The sequence below is a fragment of the Scomber japonicus genome, chromosome 13 (assembly GCF_027409825.1).
Source record: "Scomber japonicus isolate fScoJap1 chromosome 13, fScoJap1.pri, whole genome shotgun sequence".
Classification (NCBI taxonomy): Eukaryota; Metazoa; Chordata; class Actinopteri; order Scombriformes; family Scombridae; genus Scomber; species Scomber japonicus.
The window spans coordinates 1,839,843-1,856,203 of NC_070590.1; the positions used below are offsets into that span (position 1 = coordinate 1,839,843).

At 40.5% G+C, this 16,361-nt stretch overlaps 2 protein-coding genes and 1 long non-coding RNA gene across 4 annotated transcripts in view; 2 read left to right on the plus strand and 1 right to left on the minus strand.

The window, feature by feature from the left end:
• LOC128371068 (ribonuclease kappa-B) overlaps positions 1 to 2,910 on the minus strand; it is a 112,540-nt gene extending 109,630 nt beyond the window's left edge. Inside the window, exons 1-3 of one of the 2 annotated variants that reach the window (XM_053331269.1) lie at positions 2,721 to 2,910; positions 1,448 to 1,530; positions 810 to 967 (exon numbers count right to left, since the gene is read on the minus strand). In XM_053331269.1, coding sequence (XP_053187244.1) covers positions 823 to 967; positions 1,448 to 1,530; positions 2,721 to 2,798 — 306 coding nt within the window. In that variant the 5' untranslated portion in view covers positions 2,799 to 2,910 and the 3' untranslated portion in view covers positions 810 to 822. Of the gene's footprint in view, positions 1 to 473; positions 968 to 1,447; positions 1,531 to 2,720 lie in introns of those variants that run through there. The other variant, XM_053331268.1, reaches the window with a different exon arrangement.
• A 136-nt stretch (positions 2,911 to 3,046) lies between these two features.
• c13h17orf49 (chromosome 13 C17orf49 homolog) lies at positions 3,047 to 8,277 on the plus strand. Its single transcript, XM_053331233.1, has 6 exons — positions 3,047 to 3,351; positions 4,259 to 4,353; positions 4,496 to 4,597; positions 5,294 to 5,523; positions 5,989 to 6,093; positions 8,042 to 8,277. Exons 1-6 carry the CDS (start codon positions 3,331 to 3,333, stop codon positions 8,104 to 8,106), a joined length of 618 nt encoding a protein of 205 aa, XP_053187208.1. The 5' UTR covers positions 3,047 to 3,330; the 3' UTR covers positions 8,107 to 8,277.
• Positions 8,278 to 14,264: 5,987 nt separating this feature from the next.
• Positions 14,265 to 15,752, plus strand: LOC128371078 (uncharacterized). The gene is made up of 3 exons (XR_008322789.1): positions 14,265 to 14,928; positions 14,987 to 15,013; positions 15,092 to 15,752. It is a non-coding gene; the product is annotated as an uncharacterized LOC128371078 (long non-coding RNA).
• Positions 15,753 to 16,361: the final 609 nt, after the last annotated feature.

The window sequence follows — 16,361 nt, forward strand, 5'->3', positions numbered from 1 at the left end:
CGTCAACGACAAACATCACGTAAACAGAATAAACATCTCGGAGCTCTGAGAACATCAAGCAGGAGATTAAACAGCAGCGGAGCTTCAGAAACCAGCTGACTGAAGAGCTAACGTCATTATTTAACCATTTTAATCTTAATTCAGTAAATCGGGTGTGAAGCAGGAAGTGGTCCAAAGAGTAACCCGTTAAAAAAAAAAAAAAAAAGGAATGATACAACAACAACAGCCCTCCTGTTGTCCTCAGGTCAAGGAAGGAAGGAAAGGAAAGGAATAAGGAAGGAAAGAAGGACAAAAGAGGAAGGGAGGAAGGAAGGAGTGAGGGAGGAAAGGAGAAAGGAGGAAAAGGAGGGAGGGAGGAAAGGAAGGACAAAAGAGGAAGGAAGGAAGGGAGGAAGGAAGGAGAGAGGGAGGAAAGGAGTGAGGGAGGGAGGGAGGGAGGGAGGAAGGAAAGGAGTAAGGAGAGGGAGGGAGAGAGGAAAGGAGGAAGGGAGGAAAGGAGGAAGCAGCGGCGGAGCTTCGGAAACCAGCTGACTGAAGATGTAACGTCATAATTTAATCATTTTAATCTTGATTCAGGAAGTGGTCCAACGTCTGGTCGGTTTTTAGGAGAAACCCGTTCAAAAAAAAAAAGGAATGATACAACAAACATCACAAACATCAAACACGTCGACAGTTTAACTTTAAAATAAATAAATACTTTTCCTCGTCGCCTCTCTACATGTAACACCGTTAATCCGCTGCTAGGCAACCAGGTCGTTTAACAGCGTGATGTCGTAACGTCCTCCAGGGGTCAGAGGTCTGGGGTCAGGGGTCAGAGGTCGTCTATGTGACCATGTACTCCTGGCGTTTGTTGAGGCGGACCTGACACAGCGACACGGCGCCGACCGCCACGTAGATCGCCGCGGCGATGAAGCAGTTGATGCCGACCTGGTTGTAAAGACCGTAGATGTTCTGAGGAGGACTTTTACTGCGGGAGGAGGAAGAGGAGGAGGAGGGGGAGAAGAAGAAGAAGAGCAGCCCGTCAGTTTAATGATAATCCCATAAAAACAACATTTTACAACAAGAATCTCGCTCTAGATTTATTCATTTGTGCTTTAATTTACTAATTTGTGCTCTAGATTCACTCATGTGTGCTCTAGATTTACTAATTCATATATTTGCATGTAAATTGTGTTTATATCTTTTATTTTTCGGTTCATTGAAAAATAAATTCACTATAATTTTCAAGACACAAAATGATTGACGCTGTTTTCCTGAATCGTGTTTTAGAGAAATAAAAATATAATAATCTTTATTAATAGAGCACTTTATAAAATCTAATTAAAGTGTTTTATAACAGTAAAACAGTCCTGAGGCGCCAAACGGACGTCTGTGATTGGCTGCTGACATCAAACAGACACAAACTACTTCCTGTTCGTGGAGGTTAGGGTTAGTGTTTCTGACTCACTCGTTGCGGATGTCCTCCTCGGTGAACGGGACGTCTTCGATCAGCACGGCCGACTTCGCCGTGAAGAAGATTCCCAACATCGCCTGTAAGAACAAACCAACAGCAGGGTGGGTCAACATGAGGCTCGGGGCACCGCACTACACACTGCTGACTGGTTTAGTATTAGTACCTCTAACTGTACTACAGTAGAGTACTAGTACCTCTAACTGTACTGCAGTAAAGTACTAGTACCTCTAACTGTACTACAGTATAGTACTAGTACCTCTAACTGTACTGCAGTAAAGTACTAGTACCTCTAACTGTACTACAGTATAGTACTAGTACCTCAAACTGTACTACAGTAGAGTACTAGTACCTCTAACTGTACTGCAGTAAAGTACTAGTACCTCTAACTGTACTGCAGTAAAGTACTAGTACCTCTAACTGTACTGCAGTAAAGTACTAGTACCTCTAACTGTACTGCAGTAAAGTACTAGTACCTCTAATCACTACAAATGTGTGATGATGACTCAGTTCCTCCTTCATCGTGTCTATTTTATATTTTTCCAACATTTATAGTTTTTTTTTCCTGACTGGAAAAACTGACTTCCTGCTCTGAAGCATCACATGAGACCAAACATGAAGAATCACATGATCTTCTGTCACTTGAGTTTCTGCATTTTAACTCTGGATTAACTCAACATGAAGGACAAATATTTAAATCAATTAACAGGCTGCACACATTTAATGATTATAACCCAAACCATATCATCATTTAATTAAATATTGATCAATAAATACACACCGACCTCAGCAGATATCAGACTGCAGCCTTTTATTAACATGTCTGTTACAGTTTTTACACTAAACTTCATAATAAAATGTATTTAATCTATTTAAAGAGCCTTTAACAGCCTTATAAACATTAACCATTAACTAGTCTGGAAACCAAGCTTTAGCCTCCTCCATAACGTCCATCACAAGAACAGCTGTTTAGTTAAAGCTCGTTAATAAAACTACTTTATATCAATGTTTAGACAGAGCCCACTATTTAATTACATGCATTTTTGGCCTAATTGGGCTCCGTCTATAACGTGGAGCATGATTTCTGTTTTAAAGCGTTGAAGATGGTTTAGTGTTTAGTTTACACACAGAGGTTTGCATGAGATTCAGCAAAATAATAAAATAATAAAAAAAATGCGCTGTAAATATTTATATTTTAATGATGTCCTCTGGTTAAACCGAGTCACTCCAGGAAATAGTCGGGCCCCTGCCGGAGCTCCATATGTCTTACCAGCATGATTACGCCCCAGATGCTGATCACGATGCCGCACGCAGCCATCTTCGGCCCGCAGAACAGGAGCGACGGCATGTCGGTGTCCGGACGGATCGATGGATCAAACAGAAACTGATAATTTCTACTTTTTAATTCACCAAACGGGAAAAATGTTCCATCGACAGCCGAGCCTCTCAGTCAGCTGATCCCTGCACTGCACTCGGTTCCACTCGGCTCGACTCGGCAACTATCGTCTTCCCCCGAAGCAAAGCGACCAATCAGAACGTCCAACGCAACACGCCCAGCCTCTTCCTGTGAAGCTGACCAATGGCGTTCAACTTTCAAACTCGCGCAACATTCCCTTCATCCCGTCTGCCTTTTGTTTGTTCGATATTTATAATATTTATTATATTTTCTGCTGAATATGTGAAGTAGAAATAAATTAAAATCAATCCGCAGCGTGTAACCGGGACTCTCTCCTCCACACTCTGCGCTGTTTGTAGAAATACCGCCGTTTTCTCCGATGGAAGCCCGCTAACGGCGCCGAGCTAGGAGCTAACTGTGGCTAACGGCTAACAGCTAACTGCTTTGTTTTGATTCAAGAAAAAACTTTAACTTATTTACCGACATGACGTCAGCGTCTGCTAAGGTAAGTCACATTAACCCAGACTGTAGTACAACTGCAGGTACTAGTACTTTACTGCAGTACAGTTTGAGGTACTTGTACTTTACTGTAGTACATGTTGAGGTACTTGTACTTTACTGTAGTACAGTTAGAGGTACTTTACTGCAGTACAGTTTGAGGTACTTGTACTTTACTGCAGTACAGTTAGAGGTACTTGTCATTTACTGTAGTACAGTTTGAGGTACTAGTACTTTACCGTAGTACAGTTAGAGGTACTAGTACTTTACTGTAGTACAGTTTGAGGTACTAGTACTTTACTGTAGTACAGTTAGAGGTACTAGTACTTTACTGTAGTACAGTTTGAGGTACTAGTACTTTACTGTAGTACAGTTTGAGGTACTTGTACTTTACTGTAGTACAGTTAGAGGTATTAGTACTTTACTGTAGTACAGTTAGAGGTACTTATACTTTACTGTAGTACAGTTTGAGGTACTAGTACTTTACTATAGTACAATAAGAGGTACTTATACTTTACGGCAGTACAGTTAGAGGTACTTATACTTTACGGCAGTACAGTTTGAGGTAGTACCTCAAACTGTACTGCCGTAAAGTATAAGTACCTCAAACTGTACTACAGTAAAGTACTAGTACCGTACTAGTACTTTACTGTAGTACAGTTTGAGGTACTTATACTTTACTGTAGTACAACTAGAGGTACTTATACTTTACTGTAGTACAGTTTGAGGTACTTTCTACTCCACTACATTTATTTAACAGCTTTAGTTACCTTACAGATGCAGAAGTAGAAACAGTCTTTAGGTTGTTTTCATATATCAGCTGTTCAGTTTCAGAAAATGATGTAATTATGAGCTTCTGAGAGTTAAAGGAAGTAGTGTCTCTCGGTGATGACAGACTCTTTTTTTCTCTGCAGGTCGGAGAGATTTTCTCAGCAGCAGGAGCAGCGTTCACCAAACTGGGAGAGCTGACCATGCAGCTGCACCCAGTATCTGACTCCAGTCCTGCAGGGTGAGACTGAGACACACACACACACACACACACAGATATAGACACACACATACACACACAGACAGACACACATACACACATACACACACATACACACACACACACACAGACAGACTCTCATATGAACATGTTGTGTCCTCAGAGCGAAGTGGACAGAGACGGAGATCGAGATGTTGCGTCTGGCGGTGCGACGATTCGGAGACGACCTCAACAACATCAGCACTGTGATCAAAGAGCGCACCGTGTGAGTTAAAGGAGCACTTCACTGTTTCATATTCAACCAGAGGCCCTGAGGAGGGTTAGTTTAAATTAACTTAAGTTTAAATTTAAAGGGTTAAAATGAGAAAATAAGAGTATGAATAACTTCACACATGCTTTTATTTTGTAGACTCAGCTTCAAATTTCTGCTTTTAAGCTTCCTGTCGTCTGTTTTGACTGTTCCTTCCTTCCTCCCTCCCTCCTTTCCTCCTTCCTCCCTCCCTCCCTCCTTCCTCCTTTCCTTCCTTCCTTCCTCCCTTCCTTCTTCCCTTCCTCCCTTCCTTGTTCCTCCCTCCCTCCTTCCTCCTTTCCGTCCCTCCCTCCTTCCTCCTTTCCTCCTTCCTTCCTCCCTTCCTTCTTCCCTCTTTCCTTTCCTCCTTCATCCCTCCCTCCCTCCTCCTTTCCGTCCTCCTTTCCTTCCTTCCTCCCTTCCTTCTTCCCTCCCTCCTTCTTTCCTCCTCCCTCCCTCCCTCCCTCCTTCTTCCTCCTTTCCTTCCTTCTTCCTCCTTTCCTTCTTCCCTCCCTCCTTCTTTCCTTTCCCCCTTCCTTCCTTCCTTCCTCCCTCCCTCCTTTCCTTCCTTCCGTCCTCCCTTCCTTCCTTGACAACAGGAGGGAAATTTGATGCGATAGTAAAGTGATTAAATGCGTTGATGATGAATCTGCTGACTCGTTGTTTCTCCAGCGCTCAGATTAAGAGCACCGTGAAGAGGAAGCTGTACGAGGACAGCAGAGTCCCCATCTCCTCCGAGTCCCCGAAGAAAACCGTCAAGAAAGCCGCCGTCGCCATGGCGCCGACGCCGGCCCCCGCCGCCCCCGCCATGATCCCCGTGCCGACCTCGCAGGTCGTCGTGGCGACGGGGATGCAGAACAGCCCGTCTCTGGCCCCGCCCATCAAGAAGCAGAAGACGGCAGGTGAGAAGCGATGATGATGAAGATGATGGTGATGAAGATGATTGTGATGATGATGGTGGTGATGATGATGATGATGACGGATGTGATGATGATGAAGATGGTGGTGATGAATATGATGGATGTGATGGTGATGATGATGAAGATGGTGGTGATGAAGATGATCGTGATGGTGATGATGAAGATGGTGGTGATGATGATAGTGATGATGATGAAGATGGTGGTGATGATGATAGTGATGATGATGATGATAGTGATGAAGATGGAGATGATGATGGTGGTGATGATGATGATGATGAAGATGATGGTGATAGTGGTGATGATGAAGATGATGGTAGTGGTGGTGATGATGATGAAGATGGTGGTGATAGTGATGATGATGATGAAGATGGTGATGGTGATGATGATGATTATGGTGGTGATGAAGATGGTGATGATGATGATGATGATGCTGCTCTTCCTCCTCAGACGTGACTCTCAGCGCTCTGAACGACTCGGACGTGAACAGCGACCTCGTGGACATCGAAGGCCTCGGAGACGGCTCGTCCAATAAGAAGCTGAACTTTGACCAAGGTGAGTGACATCATCACGCAGCGCAGGGGTTAAAGGTTAAATCTGGCTGTAATACGGGCGGTTTCCATGGTAACGCCACCTGGGTTTACCCATGTGGGCTTCAAGTGGGTTCAGAGGGTTCAGACTGGCTTTCAGGTGAGACTCATGTACAGTTCCAGCTCTACTCTGATAGTTCCTGCTGCTCCTTTAGATCTGCTCTGCTGAGGTCCCAACTGAGCCGAGCCCATACTACGTGTGTGTGTGTGTGTGTGTGTGTGTGTGTGTGTGTGTGTGTGTGTTTATATTGTTGTGTATTAGTGTGTGTGTGTGTACTAGGCATGGGCCGGTATGAGATTGTGACGGTATGATAACCTTAGGTAAAAATATCACGGTTTCACAGCTTCACGGTTTTATGATTACAGCTCTAAAATGTGATAGTTTGAAATGTCTGTATTTAAAAACAAAAAAAAGAAAGAAAATTCCATTGAACAGTCTTTTATTTTTGAACATAGATAGAACATGATTGAATATTAGTAAATATGTAATTAAAATAAATAATAACTGAATTATTTCTAAATACATAATAAAAAAAGTAAGTGCAGTCCTTTTTAACTGAGGCTAAACCTGCAACTCAAGTCACGACATAAATGAATTATATTTAGTGAAAAAAAACACAAAATGCAAATAAATGTAATCACTGAACCTGTGGCTCAAGATCAGAACATAAATAAACACTTCTAAGATAAATATAAATAAATAAATGCAGGCAGGAGCTTAAAACTGAATCTCAACAGTTTTTGGAGACTTGCTCACGATCATATTGGATGTATTTCCTCCTCACGCTGCTACTGTCCGTTACCTTCTTCCTCCAAGCCGCGGCCGTCTGTGTTTTTATTGTAGCCGAAGTATAAATACAGCCGACTTGCCGACCTGCAGAGCTACCTGCTTGTAACAGCAACCGGAGTACGGGAGGGGTTGGACTTCAAGCTGCAACAGCCTGCAGAGCTACCTGCTTATAAACAGCAACCGGAGTACGGGAGGGGTTGGACTTCACGCTGCAACAGCCTGCAGAGCTACCTGTATGTAAACAGCAACCGGAGTATGGGAGGGGTTGGACTTCACGCTGCAACAGCCTGCAGAGCTACCTGCTTGTAACAGCAACCGGAGTACGGGAGGGGTTGGACTTCACGCTGCAACAGCCTGCAGAGCTACCTGCTTGTAACAGCAGGAGGAGTACGGGAGGGGTTGGACTTAACTCTGCAACAGCCTGCAGAGCTACCTGCTTGTAACAGCAGGAGGAGTACGGGAGGGGTTGGACTTCACGCTGCAACAGCCTGCAGAGCTACCTGCTGGTAACAGCAGGAGGAGTACGGGAGGGGTTGGACTTTACGCTGCAGCTGCACACGACCTGAGAGACCTCCACTTTCTCTCTGACCAGACGTCACATTAAAAAACCTGCTCATACCTCAGGAACGGTATGACGGAACATTTTAGTGGTTTTGAAACTGTGACTTTTTCATACCGTGGTGTAGCTTGAAACCGGTAACTGGCCCATGCCTAGTGTGTGTGTGTGTGTGTGTGTGTGTGTGTGTGTGTATATTTGTGTGTGTGTATATTAGTGTTGTATTAGTGTATGTAGGTCTCTGGGTATCTTGGTGAAACAGTCATTCAGTGCCAAGTTGTGTCTGATGGAGTTCTGACTGTAGAAGAAGTTCTGTGACACGTAGCCGCAGTTTAACGCAGCGTTGCTATGACGACCCCGAGCTACAACTGTAGAGAGGATAAGCTCCAAAAGCTACATAAGGGACCCAAACAGTTGACCCGGTTTATCCCATGTGGGACCAGCAGAAACCCATCAGGACCCACATGGACCCACATGGACCTGCTGTTAATGGACCCACATCTCATGTTGCAGCTGTGATGATGTAATAATGACTTTAATGAGTTTAATGTGTTCTTGTGTCCTCAGAGAGTCTGAACCTGGACTCCAGCCTCATCATGAACTCCAGTGACCTCCCGCTGCTGTCCCGCTGACCTTTGACCCCCCAGCTGCTCCTCATGTGTCACACACGCTTCCTTTTCTTTTACTCTTTGTTCATCTGTCCATATTTAGACTCTAACGTCTGTTTTTAGTTTTTAAGACCAAAAAAATCCACATTTTATTTTATTTAATGTGTATTTTATTTTGAAGGCAGCAGTTTGTTTCTTTTTTTGTTTTTGTTTTTTAGAAATATTGACAGATGAACTTTTTTTGTTTTCCAGCTGAATCATGTTTCAACCTTTTAGTTTTCGTCGTCTGTTTAGAAACTTTTTTAAAAAATCTGGAAAAGAAACAAAAGTGTCCTGAAGCTGAAATCATCATCATCATCTTCATCATCTTCATCGTCAGGAGAGAAATCAGCTGATCGATCATTAATCTTTAATAATGAGACGTTTGTGTTTATTTCAGCGAGTCAGGAAACACTCAGACTGCAAGATGTAAAAAAACAAAACATGTTTTAATTATGTTAAGTAAAAAAAACTTCAAACTAAACTCTGCTCTCATGTTTTATTGGTTTCAAATTGACCCCGTCTAATTCTTCTTTCCTCCTTTCCTTTCTTCCTTTCCTTTCTCCCTTTCTTCTTTCCTCCCTCCCTACGTCTTTCTTTCCTCTGTCCTTCTATCCTACCTTCCTTCCTTCCTTCTGTACTTCCCCTATCCCCCTTTCTTCTCTCCTTCCTTCTTCCTTCCTTCCGTCGGTCCTTCCTCCCTCCTTTCCTTCCTTCTTTCCTTTCCTTCCTTCCTCCCATCCTTCTTTCCTCCCTCCCTACTTCCTTCTATCCAACCTTCCTTCCTTCCTTCTTTCCTCCCTCCCTACTTCTTTCTTTCCTCTGTCCTATCCTACCTTCCTTCCTTCCTCCCTCCCTCCTTTCCTTCCTTCCTTCCTTCCTTGACTAAGGGACAAAAGAAGGGTTAAAGGAGTTTGAGTGGAGTGCTGCCCCCTGGTGGCAAAAACACAGAACTGCAACAAACTTTTAGTTTACTGCAGAAAAGATTAAAACAATCCATGATATTTAATAATTACGATTGTTTCATTTGTCCAACAGTAAAAAAAAAAACTAATTTATGTAATTTATAAAGAAAATATAAACAGTAAATCTAAACGGCCTTTCACACTGTTTGAGTCTGAAGGCAAAGTTTGGTTTAGATGTTTTAGATTTCATGGTTTGAATGTTTAAAGTTTTAAGAAATGGAGCAAAATGTCAAGAAGATTAAAACACGTCACAGTCTTAAAGGAACATTCTGCACTGGGTGAGAGGAAGGGAGGAAGGATATATATAAATATCAAAACACAACAGGAAGTTTAACCCTCCTGTTGTGTTCCAGTCAAAGAAGGGAGGGAGGGAGGAAGGGAGTAAAGGAAAGAAGGAAGGAAGGAAGGAGGAAGAAGGGAGGAAGGAAGGAAGGAAAGGAGGAAGGAGGGATGGAGGGAGGGAAGGAAAGGAGGGAGGGAGGGAAGGAAGGAAGGAAAGAAGGAAAGGAGGAAGGAAGGAAGGAAGGAAGGAAAGGAGGAAGGAGGGAAGGAAGGTAGGAAGGAAGGAAGGAAGGAGGGACGGAAGGTAGGCAGGAAGGAAGGACGGAAGGAAGGAAGGAAAGGATGGAGGGAGGGAGGGAGGGAGGGAAGGAAGGAAAGGAGGAAGGAAGGAAGGAAGGTAGGAAGGAAGGAAGGAAGGAAGGAAGGAAAGGAGAGAGGGAGGGGAGGAAGGAGGGAAGGAAGGAGGGACGGAAGGTAGGCAGGAAGGAAGGAAGGAAGGAAGAGTCAAAACAGATGGGTCAATTTGACCCGGGAGCATAACAGGAGGGTTAATCAAACACAGATTAACAGACACAAAGACTGAAACTCAGATATGATACAGATTTTCTTTTATTGATAGTTTTCATATATAATATATATTTATAATACATGATGAATCGTTTCCACTAAAAACTAAAAAGAGTCATTCTGCGTCTTTTTCTTTTCTTTTACAGCCGTGAGATCATCAGGAGGGAATGAACACTTTGAATATAGAGGTTATTTTTTTTTTATCATTTTATTATTTTCAGTTGCATAAAAATAATAAAAATACATCTCATCTGTTTTATGTCGAGAATTTGTCCAAAAATAAACAAAAAAAAAGAAGAAAAAATAAAGAAATGAAACTATTTACAGTTTGAAAATACTTGTGAATGTTTCCATAATGTGCTTTTTTTATTTTTTATTTTTTCCCTTTAATCATCTCCTTAATAAACTCTAGCAGCCCTTTTTTTTTTTTTTTTTTTTTTTTTAAAGTCGTATTTCTCCGATCGGTCGGTCGGGTTCTTCGGCACCTGAACGCGACGCTGCTGGTGTCAGTTTTTATTTAAATCATAAAAAAAAAAAAAAAAATCTGTATTTTTTAATAAGTGAGTTTTAATGTCAGGGTTCGGGCTGGATTTTAATTTAAAGTGCTTTTAAGTTTTTAACGTCTTTAACTGATTAAACGTTAAAGATTCAACAATTAAAACTTAAACCCTCCTGTTGTCCTCGAGTCAAGGAAGGAAGGATGTATGGGAGGAAGATGGGAGGAAGGGAGGAAGAAGGAAGGACAAATGGAAGGGAGGGAGGAAAGGAAAGGAAGGGAGAAAGAAGGAATGGAAGGAAAGGAAGGACAGAGGAAGGAAAGGAAGGAAGGAAAGATGGAAGGATGAAAGGGAGGAAAAGGGAAGGCATTAAGGGAGGAAAGGAAAGGAAGGAAGGAAAGATGGATGGAAGGGAGGAAGAAGGAAGGAAAGGAGGAAGGAATGGAGGGAGGAAGGAAGGATGAAAGGGAGGAATAAAAGAGGAAGGATGAAAGGGAGGAAGGAAAGTGAGGATGGGAGGAAGGAAAGAAGGACAGAGGAAGGGAGGAAAGAAAGGGGAGGAAGGAAGGACAGAGGAAAGAAGGCACGGAGGAAGGAAAGGAAGGATGGAAGGGAGGAGGACAGAGGAAGGATGGAAGGAAAGGAAAGAAGGATGGAAGGAGGGAGGGAACAGTCAAAACAGACGTGGGTGAGTTTGACCCGGGAGGACGACAGGAAGTTTAAAAGAATATGTTTTATTTATATTTTAATAAAAATTAAAATAAAATAAAATAAAAAATTAAAATTAAATAAAATTAAAAAATAAAAAGGAAGATTCGTCTCCAAACTGCTGGATTTAAAACATCCTGCAGAATAAATGTTAATTTTTTTAAAGTTTAATTTAAAAGGTTTAATTCGTCAGTTTTTGTTGCATCGAGTTTTGGTGCCGATAAACTTCCGATCTTTCAGAGTAAAATACGACTTTAATACTGAAAACTGTCGACTGGTTTTTGTCGCTACGAACAACTCAAAACAGGAAACAGGAAGTGAGTCAGAAACGACCTTTTTTTTTTTATTCACGTCAACTGAAAACTTTTATCTTGTATTTTAAAATCCAAGAAGAAAGAAACTAAAAATAATAAAAACAGCTCGACACAAGTTCCCAACGATGTCGAAATATTCTGTCGGTAAAAAACACGATTCCAGCGCGATCGGACGTTTTCTTTATTTTTAATGTTCTAATTCAGTTTCAATAGTGTAAAAAATAAAGTTCATGTTTTTAGTCCTGCAGCGATCAATTATTATTGTTATTATCTATTAGCCGAATCCGAATATGTTCAGTTTAATATCGTAAAAAAGCTCGGAACAATTTTAGTTGAATTTATGGTTTGCTTAAAGAATTCAACCTTTAATTGTTTATGCTGATAAATAATAATTAAATTGTACAAACAAGACAAGAGTTAGTTAAGCAAACTTCGTCCACCGATAAGAATCGACTGCGACTGAAAGCTCTGGAAAACGTTAATAAGCTAACATCGGGAAAAATAATTGGAAAAAAAAAAAATTTAATTAATGAAACTTTTTAAACTGTCAAATTATCTGAATTGTCCACAAACATTTATCAGTGGCCTTTTTTTTTTACAATGTTACCATGATTAACTTTATACGTTAGTTCATCGTATAGCACGTTAACGTCTTTACATTTCAATAAAATACGCTAAATTAGACGTTTAAGGTTAGAAAAGGAAATTAAATGAGAGCTGTAAGTTTAGTCCTGAAGCTGTCTGATTAATCACGTGAAAAAGTCGTGATATATAGTTCATCGCTGCTAAACGTTAGCTTTTATGTCGGAGATGAGCAAAATCTCCGATCACACTGGAAATATGTTTTAAATATATAAAATAATAATGATGTTACAGTGTTGGGAACTTGTGGCGACGCTGAGCTGATGCGACGCTTTGAACATTTAAAGGGCCAGTACGCAGGTTTAGCGCCATCTAGTGGTGAACAGTCAGAAACTACGCTAGCTGTAAAACACAGTGTTTGGTTTGTCTGTTCGGCGCTAATTCTGATTTCCTGGTGATTATAAACGGACTAAATTAATATTATATTTAACTTCTGACGGGTCCGAGTTGTTAGATGTCACTAAACTCTGTGAGCTGGCCCTTTAAGAGACGTGAGAACCAGGAGAAGCAGGTAAAGACAGGAAGTAGAGGAGGAGCTGTTCTTCTTCTATCACAGCGATCGTTTCACGTCTGACGAAAAGATTTTTGGCTTGAAAACATTCTTTGAAAATAGAAAATTCGTACGAGCACCGAAGTGCGAAACTAGACTAGAGACTTTTCACGACACGAAGAGTCCACGTCACGTTTCTTTTGATCCAGCTACGTTAGAAACACGTTTCTCTCTTCATACGGAAACATGAGACGGTGAGAGTGCAAAGTTTAAAATAATACAGAAAGAAAACGTCTTAAAGCTACAGTCCGTGTCCGAGCAGGAATTTGGCAGAGTTCTGTTAGCGGTCGGAGAAGTTCGTCCTGCTTCATGTACGAGTCTGAACGTTAAAAGTGTTCAAACCTCATCAAAATAAAGAGTTGAGTCTATAAAAATTTAAACCAAACCAGAATCAGAAGGTCGGTTTGGGAGATTCCAAAATGTTAAAACAGCTGATACGAAGAAATTATGAGTCAGTGATGTTTATATTAGAGTTCATGTTGGTCTAGTTTAAATGTAAAGAGTTAAAATGTGAAAATAAACGTATGAATAACTTCACACATTCTTTTATTTTGTGGACCCAGCATCAAATTTCTGCTTTTAATCCATTTAGAGAGAATATATTAGAGGATTATGGTAAAAATGTCTAAGTGGTGTAACCATAAAAACTTTGTACCAAATAATTCAACGTTAATTAAAAACAGTAAATAGTCAATAAAACACCTTCCTTCCTTCCTTCCTACCTTCCTTCCTTCCTTCCTACCTAACACCATACCAACTAGTGTGGCATGATCTTACATTATAACTTTTATATTAAATAAAGCTAATGGAATACTATTGTTCTAAATATTACATTTCATCTGGTTACCATGGAGACCAGGAAACATTTACATGTTTTAAATGAAGTCATTATTAGTATAAGTCCACTTAAACACACTGTAGCTGATCACATATTTAATATCTATCATTCTTTTGTGGTTACACCATTTGACATGTTCAGGAGCATTCAGTCTGACTTTTGGTATAAAATGGGTCAAAGGTCATTTCAAATCTCTCTTACTGATCTTTTTTTAATATATTGATTATATTGATGGGCGTAACCTCCATGATGTCTTGCTGCAAAAATACTAAATGTAGATTTTAACAAACCTGAAAACTAGTTTAACTGAATTCATCATCTGACCAACACTTACTATCACTGAGCCTTATTACATCGGTACTTTAAGATATTTATGATATTTTAAAGTCGTTAGATAACGTCGTATCTGAATTAAGACCAAATTCTCACCTGGACTAAAAGCTGTTTAACTAAATTATAACAAAATAAAATTAATAGTTTTAAAGCTGTATTTTTAACTGTGGTCTGAACTCATAAGATTATTTTACTGAAGTGTTTTTAGAGACAGGACGAACTCTCCGACAGCAACAAGTGGACAAAAAACAAAAAAATAAAATCAGAAAGTAGCAAAAAGCAGCAAAAACTTAACAGCATTTCTTATACGAGGATGTTTCCACCCGTCATGTAACAGAGAGAAAAGATTAAAATGGTCAAACTAGTATTTGTGCAAAGTTGTGACAAAAAGAAAAATATGATGTTAAATCCGTCACTAAAAAGATTTGGAAAACTTTTTTTTTTTAAGATCTCAGCGTCGTCGGGTCGACTGAACAAGCAGCGACCGACGCGTCCGCTCATTCTTTTCTCTTTTTTTTGGGAATAAAGACACTTCCATAAAAACAGCTTATAGACTTTATATACAAACATCTCACAGGTGGCGGGTCAGCTGACTAACACAGCAAAGTTAAAATCTCTCATAGAAGACTACCTGACAGTCGCTCCTCTGAAGTATGAAGACGAGTTTAGGCACAAAGATGAATGATAGTAAAAAACTGTACAATACTGTGCAAGTGCAAAAAGCTGGAAGCGGAGCTGCAGCTCGATTCACCGACTCTGAAACCACGCATCTCTTTTGCTCGTGTCGATTCAGAACAAAAATTATCCCTCAGACAAATAAAATGTTAATATCACTAAATGTTACAGACGTCTGTGCGGACCTGCTGACTAACGAGAGGGACGACTGAGCTTTACTGAAACCTTCAAGAGACACGAGTTTGTTTTCACGCCGGATCATGTAGAGATGCGTCAATAAAACCGAATAATCGTTTGGTCGAGGTCACTTCCTGTCACGATATCTGCTCAAAAACTAAAATCTATTGAACCCATTTAACTTTTAGGTCAATGTTTAGCTGAAGTTTGTGATGCACAGACAGACCATCAGATTGTGCTATGGTTGCTATGGATACACGTTGTGTTCTATGGTTGCTATAGATACAGACTGTGTTCTATGGTTGCTATGGATACAGGCTGTTCTATGGCTGCTATGGATACAGGTTGTGTTCTATGGTTGCTATAGATACAGGTTGGTTGCTATAGATACAGGTTGTGTTCTATGGTTGCTATGGATACAGGTTGTGTTCTATGGTTGCTATAGATACAGGCTGTGTTCTATGGTTGCTATAGAAACAGGTTGTGTTATATGGTTGCTAAGGATACAGGTCGTGTTCTGTGGTTGCTATAGATACAGGTTGTGTTCTGTGGTTGCTATGGATACAGGTTGTGTTCTATGGTTGCTATGGATACAGGTTGTGTTCTATGGTTGATATAGATACAGGTTGTGTTCTATGGTTGCTATAGATACAGGTTGTGTTCTATGGTTGCTATGGATACAGGTTGTGATGACATCAGAGATCCTGCTGGAGACATTTCTGAAGTTGACTTTCATGTTTAGAACCAACGAAGGTGTGAATGAGTCTGTGGAGGCTGTAAAACATCACATTTAGGCTCAATGAGAGAAATAAATCCATGTTTTATGTTGTCATGGCAACAAAGAAGAAAAGCTAAGAAATTGTGTTTTTGAATAGCACTTTCTTGGTGTCAGCTACGAAGGGTTAATCAAGAGTTGAGCTGTGTAGTCTTAGTGTGAAAGGTTCATTAACAGCTACTGGAGAGCAGTTTTCTCTTCCAGCCACTAGGAGGAGCTCTGAGCTTGTGTTGAAGTTGAACCTGACAGTGAATTTTAACTCCTCGGCTACTTTGACTCGGTAGTAAGTTAGTCTGTAGCAGCACATACTGTAATAACAGCCAATAAAGAAATAACTTTACCTGTGCTTTAATTTAATAGGATTTCGGAAGCAATACCGTAATAAGTTATTACGGTATTTTAAATTATTATACCATGAAAACGTCCCGAGCGTCTCGTCACTTCCATGTTGGATAAACTCTACCGAGCGGAAAGTTCCTCGTGTCTCTTTTGGGAATCAATATAAATGTTTAATTATCAACGTTTAAAAAATGAACAGGACCAACGAGGACTGTTCAGTACGGCCGATGCTGTGATCACAGTCATGAGGATATTCTCTGATATATAACACGATATGGCAAATATGTGCAAAGTCACATCAAATAAATGATGTTCAAAAACAATGAAATGTGTTTCACTGTTTTGCATCAAATTTTATTAACAGCCTCCAACAGAAATCTGACCTGCGCTGCTGAACGCTGTTAATAATACTGAATTATTGTCACTGACCTAAACTGGTGAATTTCTCAAATTAAGAAGTTTTATAATTAAGTGCAAAAAAAGTTGGAATAGGTTCAGAAAGAAGAAGCCAAGCGATTAGTCCTGGTCTTAAAATAAATCAGGTGTCATAAACTCCGAAATAAAACTGAAAACTTCCT

Coding starts and splice junctions, on each gene's coding strand:
- c13h17orf49 (XM_053331233.1), top strand. CDS start 3,331: ATGACGTCAGCGTCTGCTAAG. Junction 4,354..4,495: donor TCTGACTCCAGTCCTGCAGG/GTGAGACTGAGA, acceptor TTGTGTCCTCAG/AGCGAAGTGGACAGAGACGG. Junction 4,598..5,293: donor GTGATCAAAGAGCGCACCGT/GTGAGTTAAAGG, acceptor TTGTTTCTCCAG/CGCTCAGATTAAGAGCACCG.